This window comes from Strongylocentrotus purpuratus, unplaced genomic scaffold (genome assembly GCF_000002235.5).
Source record: "Strongylocentrotus purpuratus isolate Spur 01 unplaced genomic scaffold, Spur_5.0 spur5_scaffold_7, whole genome shotgun sequence".
NCBI classification, from domain to species: domain Eukaryota; kingdom Metazoa; phylum Echinodermata; class Echinoidea; order Camarodonta; family Strongylocentrotidae; genus Strongylocentrotus; species Strongylocentrotus purpuratus.
Window position 1 is genome coordinate 38,515,747 of NW_022145613.1, and position 10,792 is coordinate 38,526,538.

General features: G+C 33.2%; 2 protein-coding genes across 5 annotated transcripts in view; one reads left to right on the forward strand and one right to left on the reverse strand.

Moving 5' to 3' along the window:
* Positions 1 to 5,520, forward strand: part of LOC115919841 (MAGUK p55 subfamily member 6-like) — a 40,012-nt gene extending 34,492 nt beyond the window's left edge. For both annotated transcript variants that reach the window (XM_030974268.1, XM_030974269.1), the window contains exons 11-13: positions 73 to 275; positions 758 to 877; positions 1,508 to 5,520. In XM_030974268.1, the coding sequence (XP_030830128.1) occupies positions 73 to 275; positions 758 to 877; positions 1,508 to 1,693 (509 nt within the window). In that variant the 3' untranslated portion in view covers positions 1,694 to 5,520. The remainder of the gene's footprint in view (positions 1 to 72; positions 276 to 757; positions 878 to 1,507) is intronic.
* A 4,963-nt stretch (positions 5,521 to 10,483) lies between these two features.
* Positions 10,484 to 10,792, reverse strand: part of LOC585882 (oxysterol-binding protein-related protein 6) — a 63,666-nt gene continuing 63,357 nt past the window's right edge. For all 3 annotated transcript variants that reach the window (XM_030973798.1, XM_030973797.1, XM_030973799.1), the window contains exon 21: positions 10,484 to 10,792. This exon is cut by the window's right edge and continues 645 nt beyond it. The gene's annotated coding sequence lies outside the window, so the exon portion shown is untranslated.

The window sequence follows — 10,792 nt, forward strand, 5'->3', positions numbered from 1 at the left end:
ATGACCCTTCGGGCTTACATCATGGATTCTCAGTGACTGATTGCTTGTTTGCTTGTGTCTCTCCCCATCTAGACACAACAAGGCTTCCAAGAGAAGGAGAGAAGAGCGGTGTTGAGTATCACTTCGTCCTCCGCAGTGATATGGAGCAAGACATCCTGAACCATAACTTCTTAGAGTACGGGGACTTTGCTAACAACCTCTATGGCACGACCTTTGACTCTATCCGAGCGGTCAAGCAGAAAGGTCAGATGTGTGTGCTAGATGTCAACCCTCAGGTGAGAGGTCATATCGATTCAAGGATTACTCATTTATTGAAAGTACTTAGCCTGTGATATGTGGTCAATATATCTTATTTGTAACCTAACTTGGAGCTAACTATACACAGACTAAAATCTGAAGAAATTTGTGTTTCTTGATCATTCTTTATCATTGTACCGATGAAGTTCACATTGTTAATGACCTGTCATAGAGATAACTTAAGTTATTTCAAGATTATCATAATATAATATGTACTTCCATATTTCTAATAGAACAATTTAGTAGTACAGAATTTACAGATATGATGGTAGTTTGATATATTTAATATTATCATTGTACTCTCTATAAATGCCTGTTTGTTTCCTACAGACAGTAATGTTCCCTAATAATGCATTTTTAGTATTTCTTATTGTATTTTAAGATACAGTTTTAAAAGTATTCTTATTCTGTTAACCATATCATAACATGTGCGTGTATTATCCCTCTGTTTTTGTTACAGACATTGAAGCTGTTGAGGAACAGTGAATTCTTGCCTTACGTGGTGTTTGTATCATCCCCTGATCTAGAAACTCTCAGGATATTACATGAAGCGGCAGCATCATCAGAAAAACAAGTCGATGTATGTTCAGTTAAAGTGACACCTCCAAGGCGTTATCTGTTTCTTTGTAGATTTTTACGTTATTGTTTTTCCTTGTCTGAATCCTTCTTTGTTACACTTCACTGTTAATTCCTATATCTGCATGTATTCTTGTGCAATATCAAACATTCTTGTACTGTATATTGAACATCCAGCTCCAACCCGAAGTACTTCAAAATTCTTTTTGTTTAATTCTAGGAGTTAATTCACTAATTTGAATGATAATTTGAAATTGCATTGAGCAAAGTCATAATTGTAGACATAGTGAAGGTAACTTGTCTATGCAACTGGAGTTTAAATATGAATAATGGAAACGAAAAATTACTCAGTTTAATCCTCACTACTTTAAGTTCAAGATAACAGTATTTTAGACCATTGTATAAAGACTATTCTGTCTTCTATTACTTATTAGCTCCTGCCAGGGCCCGTTGCACAAAATTTGCCATCAATGGTAACTACCATGGAATTGGAAACCTTGATTTTCATTGGCTGTTGAGCCCTGTTACCATGGTAGTTGCCATTGATGTTTAAGTTACCATCAATGGTAAGTTTTATGCAACGGGGCCCAGGTATTGTTGATTTTAATTGAGTCTCATCTTGTTTCTTATCCAGGATGCAGACTTGCAGAAGACGGTCGAGGAGAGCGCTCGTATCGAGAGACAGTACAGCCATCTCTTTGACTTCACCATAGTGAACAGTAATCTAAATGAATCCTGTCAGCAGCTATGTGGCGCCCTCACTGCTCTGGCTCATCAACGGCAATGGGTACCTATTGATTGGGTCTATGATGCTCCCTGACACCCACCCAAACAATGTATGGACAGTGGTGGAGATGGTGCACATAATAATTCCTCAATGCACTCACTGGTAGATGAGGAGGAATAGACACAGACTGAGCTACGCAGAGATGGTGGAGATGGTGCACATAATATTCCCTCAATGCACTCACTGGTAGATGAGGAGGGATGATCACACACTGGACTACGCAACATGCTGATAGGCACACACAGCAAAGACGATAGACACCAGAGACGTCAATGAAGAATCTAGTGAAGATGGTGCACACAATGTTTCTTCAATGCACTCACCTAAAGGACAATGGATTGGGATAAAACTACATACTATAGTTCAAGGCCACATGATTTACAGCAAAGAGCACAGGGAAGCAGAGAATGTGGTGATGGAGATAGTGCACACATTACTTGCACAATTAGTGATCCAAAGATTGGGAGAGGTTTGTAGTGAGCTGAGATTGCAAGGATTGCTCTTTACTAAGAGCCCCAAATAACCAGAATATGAAAATAATTATGATTTCTGCAACATTCTGTGAATTGTTCAGTTTGATAATTGTGTCTCTGATGGTTTAATCTTCCCTGGATTACATGGGGATAAATAGGCCTAGGTTCATATATACTCTAGAATTAAGTGATAGACCGAACTACCCAAATACATGAAAGCAACCAAAACCCATCATTTTTCCTAACCGACCTTTTGCTAGCATCTTCCCATATATAAGCTATGTGAAATATTGCTAGTGTTTTTATCCCAAATATTATTGTTTTGAGAATATAATATACAGTGTAAACACTAATCATGCACCTTGATAAAACAAATATGTACAATAGACTTGAAAAGTGTTCAAAAGTTTCAAACTAACATTTGTATCAACATGACAAGATATCAAACTTTGTTAGATTCCCAAAAGGAATGTACAAAATTAAAAACTCTTTTCCTCTCTTCTAAAAAGGCAATCCATATGCTTTGACCAATGTATCATTTCATTTTCGAGTTAATGAATAGTGCTGAAATATTGAACTCTGTGTATATTTTCTTTACTAATGTATCATCCACTCATGGTAGAAGTGCTTATTTTAGTCTACCAGTGATCAAAGAATTGGTATTGATAGATCTGGGTTCAGGAAGAAATTATTACCTTTGGTAAGATGAATTTTGAACAATTATTTGAAATGAAATGATATACAGAGTAGTAGTAAGGAATGAAAAGATAAGATTCTTTCATCCAATTCCCATGTAGTTAAGGAGCTAAATTCCTTTCTTAGTGAGATTTTAATAAACCTGCAAATAGACTTTTGTGACAATCTGTATTTCCTCAGGGTTTTGTTAGAGTTTGTATTCAGTGTTAATATATGCAAGGTACATTTTTCTTTGATGTTGTATTAATATAATATTTTTTTTGTTACTGTGAAATAGTGTTAGACTTGTTTGTTGAGCTCATGTTGTATATATTTTGGAGATGCATTTAGCTTGTCATGACACCTTCTAGTGCAATAGAACTTTAAAATAGAAAAAATAGAATAAATATGAATTTCTGCCCTGCTTTTAGCACCGAGTGTTAAAGTGGTTTAGAATTATGTAACCACAAGCTGTGACATGTCACCATGGTTAGTATTTTAAATTATTATTTTATTTTCATCCTACATGTTATCCTGCATGTGCTTAAAGCCCATGTACTTTTCATCTTTTTGTTGAAAGTTCAATTTTTTATATTGTCCACCTGCATTTAAGAATTATGCATACCAACGAGTAAAGACATACTAAAGCTTTTCATCTTGCACTCGTAAATCTCAAGAATGTAAAGGAAGCCGAAATCAGGCAGTTGAGGTGGAAGCTAAAGGCACAAAGAAAGCAGGAAAAGAACGCTCTGTTCCTTTAGCTTCCGCTCATAGTGTCTGATTTCAGCTTTCTGATCAATCTCGCGCTTTACTTCGATGAGTGCCAGACAAAAAGCTTTAGTATGTCTATATTTGTTAGTATCCTTGATTTTGATGTACAAATCATCTCTTTAATTCTTCATACATACGATGTACTTAATAAAGGTTACAAGAAGGTCTATATCTGAAATGCTCAAATTGCTTACCTTTTTGGTGTTTAATAAAAACAAACAAAAAGTCCAGAAATAATTAGATTATCTTGTTAGCAAAACTTTTACATCTGAAATGTTTCAATGTGTTTACATTCATTCAAGTCTGATGAAGACTTTTTATTGTTGAATTTCTTAAAGTCTAGAGACTTTGTAAATAATTGTGGAAATGAAATAGCAATTTTATTGAAATATGGACTATAGTTTTTAGTCTTTACACAGTGCCATTTGGAGAATAGAAATCAAATTGGAAATAGTTATGAGAAATGAATGTTATCTGTTGTTGCTTGTTATCATTCACATGTTATGCACATTTTGCCTTGAGATTGTATTTTATATTTGTATATCAGCAATGTCTACTACTTTATGAAGTGGAATCACAATTATTAATAATCTTCTTTTAGAGAAAGACGATTGTCTGAAATTCATTGATCCATGCCATGTCAAATTCTGAGGCTAAAACACATTGGAAGATGATTTTTAAATGCATGTGTCCAGCCATCTGGTTTACAGTAATTTATTATAGTTTATAGTAAGTTATTCCTTCTGTCAGCATTATAATGTACTAAAGTTATTTAGTGTGATGCACAAATCCCATAACACTGATGCCCCGTTGCCACAGATAATATGTACATCTAGGAACTAAGATTCAGCAATATATTCACCACAGGGATGATATCATAGACCTTAATGGTGCTTAGGTCTGCTTTGGTTTATTGCTTACACACACATCTTTTACATTGTCATCTGGTTATAGGAAGTGTAGGGTTTTTTGTGGTCTAGTGGAGAAGTCACAAATGACGGATCCTGAGGTATGGGGTCCTGCCTTATCACCATCATCCTTTGGCAAGCATTAATCTACATTTCCCACCCTCAAATTTATACCGGTACATGTAGGCGAGGCAGCTGATATAATTTTTTTGCTTGCCTTATTACAAGAAATATAAACTTTTTATCATCCTGTTTGAACAGATGTGCTGCATGTACGCTGCTGCATTTGAACTTATTATTGGACAGAATCCAATTTGCAATTTCTGAATCTGAATCTGAAAATGATACAGCTCAACACTCTTGGGGGAGTAAAACAAGTCTATCACTGAGTAGTACATTTATGAGTTAATGTCATGAAGCACAAAGACTTTGAAAACTTGTAGTTCTTTTGTTTGTAGTACCCATGCAATATCTGACAGGGTTTGTAGAGGTCATGAGCATACTCATCATGTCTGCATGTAATGTCTCAAACTAAGCGATCATTATGTGGAAATATAAATTATGATTGTCATGTGGGTAATCACAGACAAATAAAGTCAATTAATATTTATTCAGATTGGCTGCGTAGTAGTATAACTGGATTTCATTTGTATTTCATTATTTATGACGGGTACAAGCTTTTTTATACTACGGAAAGTGGCAATTTAGTATGGGATTGTCAGTGAATTTTGCTTGAAATACATGTAAATTGCAGATAGGGATGGCCTATGTTGACTTTTTACTATTTAAGTTATGCTGATGATTTTGCAAGTTAACATCCAGAATTTCAATTTTTCAGGTTTGAAATGATTTTCAAAGTTTAAAAGAATATACGCCTCGCCAGATAAGTGGGAGATGATAACAGTAATGAATAAAATTCATTTAGAATGTGTATTTAGGACAGATTATTGTGAATCTGTACAAAATAATTGTCACCAAAGTTTGTACAAGATTTTATTAGAATAAAATGACAAAATTAGACCAAATATAAAAACTTCTCTTGTGCATTATTTTTCTACTCTAACCCAATTCTTTTTGGTTAACTTTAACCCTAACCCTAACCTTTTACTTCTGAAGATATTAAGCCCCGAGTTGCCAGAGCAAATGTCTAATCACCCTTTAACATCAGTTTTGTAAACAACACTACAACATACCATTTTTCTTTAGTTTCATCCTTTTTATTCCCTCATTTTCTTTTTTTCATATAGTATATGAAATGTACAATTCATATTTCAACAATCAACAAAATAACAGTCCAAGAAAGTTGGAAACCAGCTGTCACACCAAACCTGATGGCAATACTGAAACATCATTGAGTACTAAAAACTTACTGTTACTTGGGTCAATACAATCTTATCAATCTTCAATATAATGTAGGAATGAATTACACAAGACGGGGACCAGTAGGAAAGTGAAATGAACACAAATATTGTTGAACAATTCTTTTCAACAAAATATTGGAAACTAATACCATAGGTTTAAAAACCACAGCAAACATCATGGTAATATGAGTTCACAGAAATTAAAAATACATATTTTGCAAGCAAACTTTGGTTTTGTTGTTTAAAACAAAAAGCAACATACATGAAATTCTAACCATGTAAATTGATATCTTTCTAAAACTGATAATTGCACAAAAATTTCACAGTCATTAGAATTACAATGAGTTGTACAGTGCAATGAAAGTAATAAGTATAATTTAGATGAAGATCAGACAGTTTTTTTAAATATCAAACTTTGAAATGAAATTTATTGGATGTTCACATCCCATGTCATTTAGCTCTCTAAAAATAAAAAAAAATAAAAAATAATAATAATACCGGTAAACAAATAAAGAATGAAAGTTTTGAAAATTTGATGTCTAGATCCCTTTCGCTTCTGATGTATATGTAGGTCCTTGGTCAATACCCAACACTATCCAAAGTATTAACTTCAATTCTAAACTAAACAACGTACCTAACACTAACCCTCATCCCAAAGTAGCATATTATCCGATTGAAACCCTCATCCTAATACCCTACACATTTGAGGAAATAGAGCCGAGAGCATTTGCAACCAGATCATACATTATTGGTGCACTAAGGCTTATACATCATGTTTGTCAAACACTGTATTTGTCTCTACAATTAATTAACAGATGAATATTCTACAGAAACATATTTGGCATTGATAGTATGTATAAAATAAGAATTGTTAAAGACGAACACATTGGCATATGATCATAAAAGAAGTTTTATGCTTAACATCTCGCAAATATCTCACTCTTTCAGAACAAGAGGCTTAAAATTATCTGTATATATATATATATATATATATATATATATATATATATATTTCGTCTGATCTTCCATTCTCAAAAATCATATCACATACATGTTCGTGATTCTATCATACCAGGGAAGTCATAAGATTCTATACAAATGCACCATTCAAAAAATAACCCATGTTCTATTCATAAAACAACAACAACAAAACATCTCAGTTTTAATTAAAACTTGAATCTATAAACTTGTCATTGCGTGCCTGGTAGGAGCATGCAATAGGATGTGCTAACAATGGATGTTAGAATTGTATTCTGAGGTTTGAACAGTTCCCTTACTACATTGATGCAAAACACTTCAGTCTGTCTCTGCATCATCCATATTGATAGCTGTCAAATCTAACATTTTAACAATTTGACAAACTTTGTTTTTGCACCCTTATGTTAGGCAAACAATGATATAATAGAGAAACGTCCACCTAAACATGTAGACCTCTTAACAAAAACAAAACACTAAACACCATTAATACAATCCTAAACTTCTTAATTAAAAGAGCAAAATATCCAATAAATGCTTCTCTTATTTTCCATAAAATTAAAGCTGAACAATAGCACTACCAATCTAATTGGAATATAATAGCAACATTTAATAGTGAAATACATATAAATATACTTTGAAGTAAAATGAAAGAGGGTGGCCAGTCATTTGATCTATCATGGCGACTAGGCTTTCTATATCTTTTTTTTTTTCTACGCAAGACTGGCATATCAAATACATGTAGATGATATAATTTTGACTACCGTACTACACTTTATGTTGGTATAACAAACGCACTCCCGAACTCACACGGTCCACTTGATGCGAACCATTTCTCTTTATTGCTTGTATTGTTAGCCTTTCAAATTATTTGCAGCAGTAACACGTTTGTAATGGATACAAGTACAAGTATCTCATATTAAATGTACTGATATTTACATTTAACAGCACAAGAAAGCAGTATATCTTACATGTATATGATTACTGAATGCTTCATAGTAGAGTTTTACTTACAGGCAGTCACTCTCTGATATACTTCCCTGCATCCCAGCAAACTAAGGTATCATTTCACATAATGGTCATCAAATTATTTAAACCGTGCATAATGCCATCTCGTACTAAATTTGCATTCTAAATCAAATGCATCTACTGTGTATAAGGATAAACTAGCCCCTTACGATTGATTTCAACTTAATATGTTTTTTGTCCATACGCAAAGAAAAGATTTGACATAATCATTGAACATATTTTTTCAGAGAGAAACTCAATTCTGTATTAGTTTATACAGGTATTTGTTACTCTGCTATAAGCCACAAACTTCAATAAAACTTTTCAAGATACATAATGCAAAAGTACATTTAAAGGGCATCATTCAAGCTTAGTGTTACACGAAATTAAAAGAGGTTATACATCAAATAATGCTAGCACATGTCTTACTGTTTTTAGTTGCTGTCTTACATTATAGCGTTATACACTCAAAGGAATACAGTCATGTGACACAGGCAAGTACAAGGTATGCCCTAATTTGGTACCAAGTTCTTTTGAATTTCATGACAGAATTGTGAACATAAATTGATATTTAAACAGATCATTCATTCTATCTGATATATATGATAATAGTCAAATTTGACTGATTGCCATATAATACTGAATACAACAACATTCAATGTTTCATCTGATTTAAGCTTTAGTAGGGCTTTCAGCTCGATATAGTCATCAGATACACTCATGCACCTTAGATATGGGTGGTCATGTTATTCAATTCAATTCAAATTTTATTGAAATAGAATCCATAATTTCGGATTATCTTCAATATGTTTTTGTAATCATTACTTTATTTCAAAATAAAGTATAGCAATGCATAGAACATTTTAGCCTGGACATGCCCATGTACCATACTGTTTTTACCTCCATGTATACAATATACTGTCATAACCCTCTTAACATCCCTATGCATCATATCATGGTATACACTGTTCCTGCCCTCGTTTATAATCCTACATAAAATCTTGTATAAATGCATATAAATATAAATCATACAGATATATTGGTATAAAAATTCATACATGTAGTAATACAATATATATACATGTGTATGATTAATAAAACATAGACAATCATTCTTTGAAAAGCAAGACAATAATAAAATAACTCCAGAATTATTATTTTCATTCAGCTCTGCTTGGACTTTTCTCAATGTCCCTCGTTTCTCACACAAAGACAATGAAAGCTGAAATAGATAGAAACAAGTTACAGCACAAGATAATTGATAGATGGAGAGTGCAAATAACAGCAGAAAATGTAATATAAAAGGGAGATTTATAGTTTCACTAGTGAAATGTTTAATAATGAATTCTTTAAAATGAAATTATTCCAAAAAAAAGAGATAAATCTAAATTGAGAGGGAATGAAGAGGAATAAAGAAGTGATGATTCAAAAAGAAAATCCACTTTACGATTTAAATTGCCACCCCCCCCCCCCCCCCAACCTCCAAAAAATATTCAAGACTGTAATCTTCTGACTTCATACAAGATATAAAATCACTGGATGTTCAGATGTTATTACCGGTACAAGGTTTCGGACATCATTAGTACTCTATTACATATATGCATATGTATAAACTTAAATACATACATGTATAGGGAAGTAAATCAAAGAGTACAGGTGAACTAATAAATATGTGTATACCATGTTTGACAAAATGTACAGTAAACAATTTAAAACCATGTAACCTGAAAAGATAGAGATCCTAATAAAGATTGCAAAGCGTAGGATAAATAAAGAGAAAATATCTTTCATAGGAGTGGTTAATGGCACTATATGGTAGGGGATGGAATTTTACTATGAACATTATAATCACAACAAATATTTTTAAATTTCACTATTTTCTTTAATATGAACCAAATTTAACTAAAGATTTTAAATGTCACTTTATTGTAGAAGGGAAAATTGATCATAATATTCAATATAGGATATAGCGCAAAATGTATTCCTGGTAATCAACTTTGGACCTACTATACTAAAAGCAGAACAAAACTGAACCAAATATCATTCGCTACTAAACAATACACCATTGATGAATATGTATTGTCTACATTATCCCATCAAGCAAAGAAAGTGATCACCATTGACTTAAGACCCTATATGCTTCCCTACATGACACAGTGACATGTGCTACAGAACGACGTTACACAGTGCAATCTAATTGTACAGGTGCTTGGGACGTTTGTTGATAAGGATTTGGATGGAATCACCAGTTGTTTGAAAATAAATGATTCCACATTTCAAACAAGAATCCAGCAAATATTAATCAATCAATGCATTAGGCTAGAACACATTGACCCAAATGGGATTTATACCAACCTCACTAAATCATCCCATTGGACATACTAAACTAGAGAATATTATCTACCTCACTGTCGTGGAGAGAGTCACAAAGACTTTCAAGAAATAAATCTAGGGCAATTTCAATACCTTCTTCTAATGCCTACATTAAAGACATAATTCGTCGCCTGGCTGGCAGAAGGGTGTTAGCTCGAATTTCAGGTAAAAAATGAAGCGCTAAGCAGAAGGGCGTTAGCACTAAATCGCCTCAAACTCTTATAAAACTGACTTATTTCTGAGAAAAAAATTGTGACCGTATTCTATTATATCATTTATTAGTCTTTTAAGTTTTAAACCAGTTTTCGGGACGGAAAACAGTTTAAATAAAAAACAATTATTTAAATTTGAATAATTTGAAAAGTAGTTTTCGAGTCGCTTGCGCGCTAACACCCTTCTGCCAGCCGGGCAACGATATGTTGATGTTTTCTACTCACTCATCCCAATAGGCAATACCCTAGGCTGTTGCACCTTACAAATTGTGGTATTGATTTACACTGTCCTTTATTCATATAATACTATGATCAACTACACCAAAAAGGTACTTTAAATGACAAGCAAAATACACACACCCAGACCCTGCTAGAG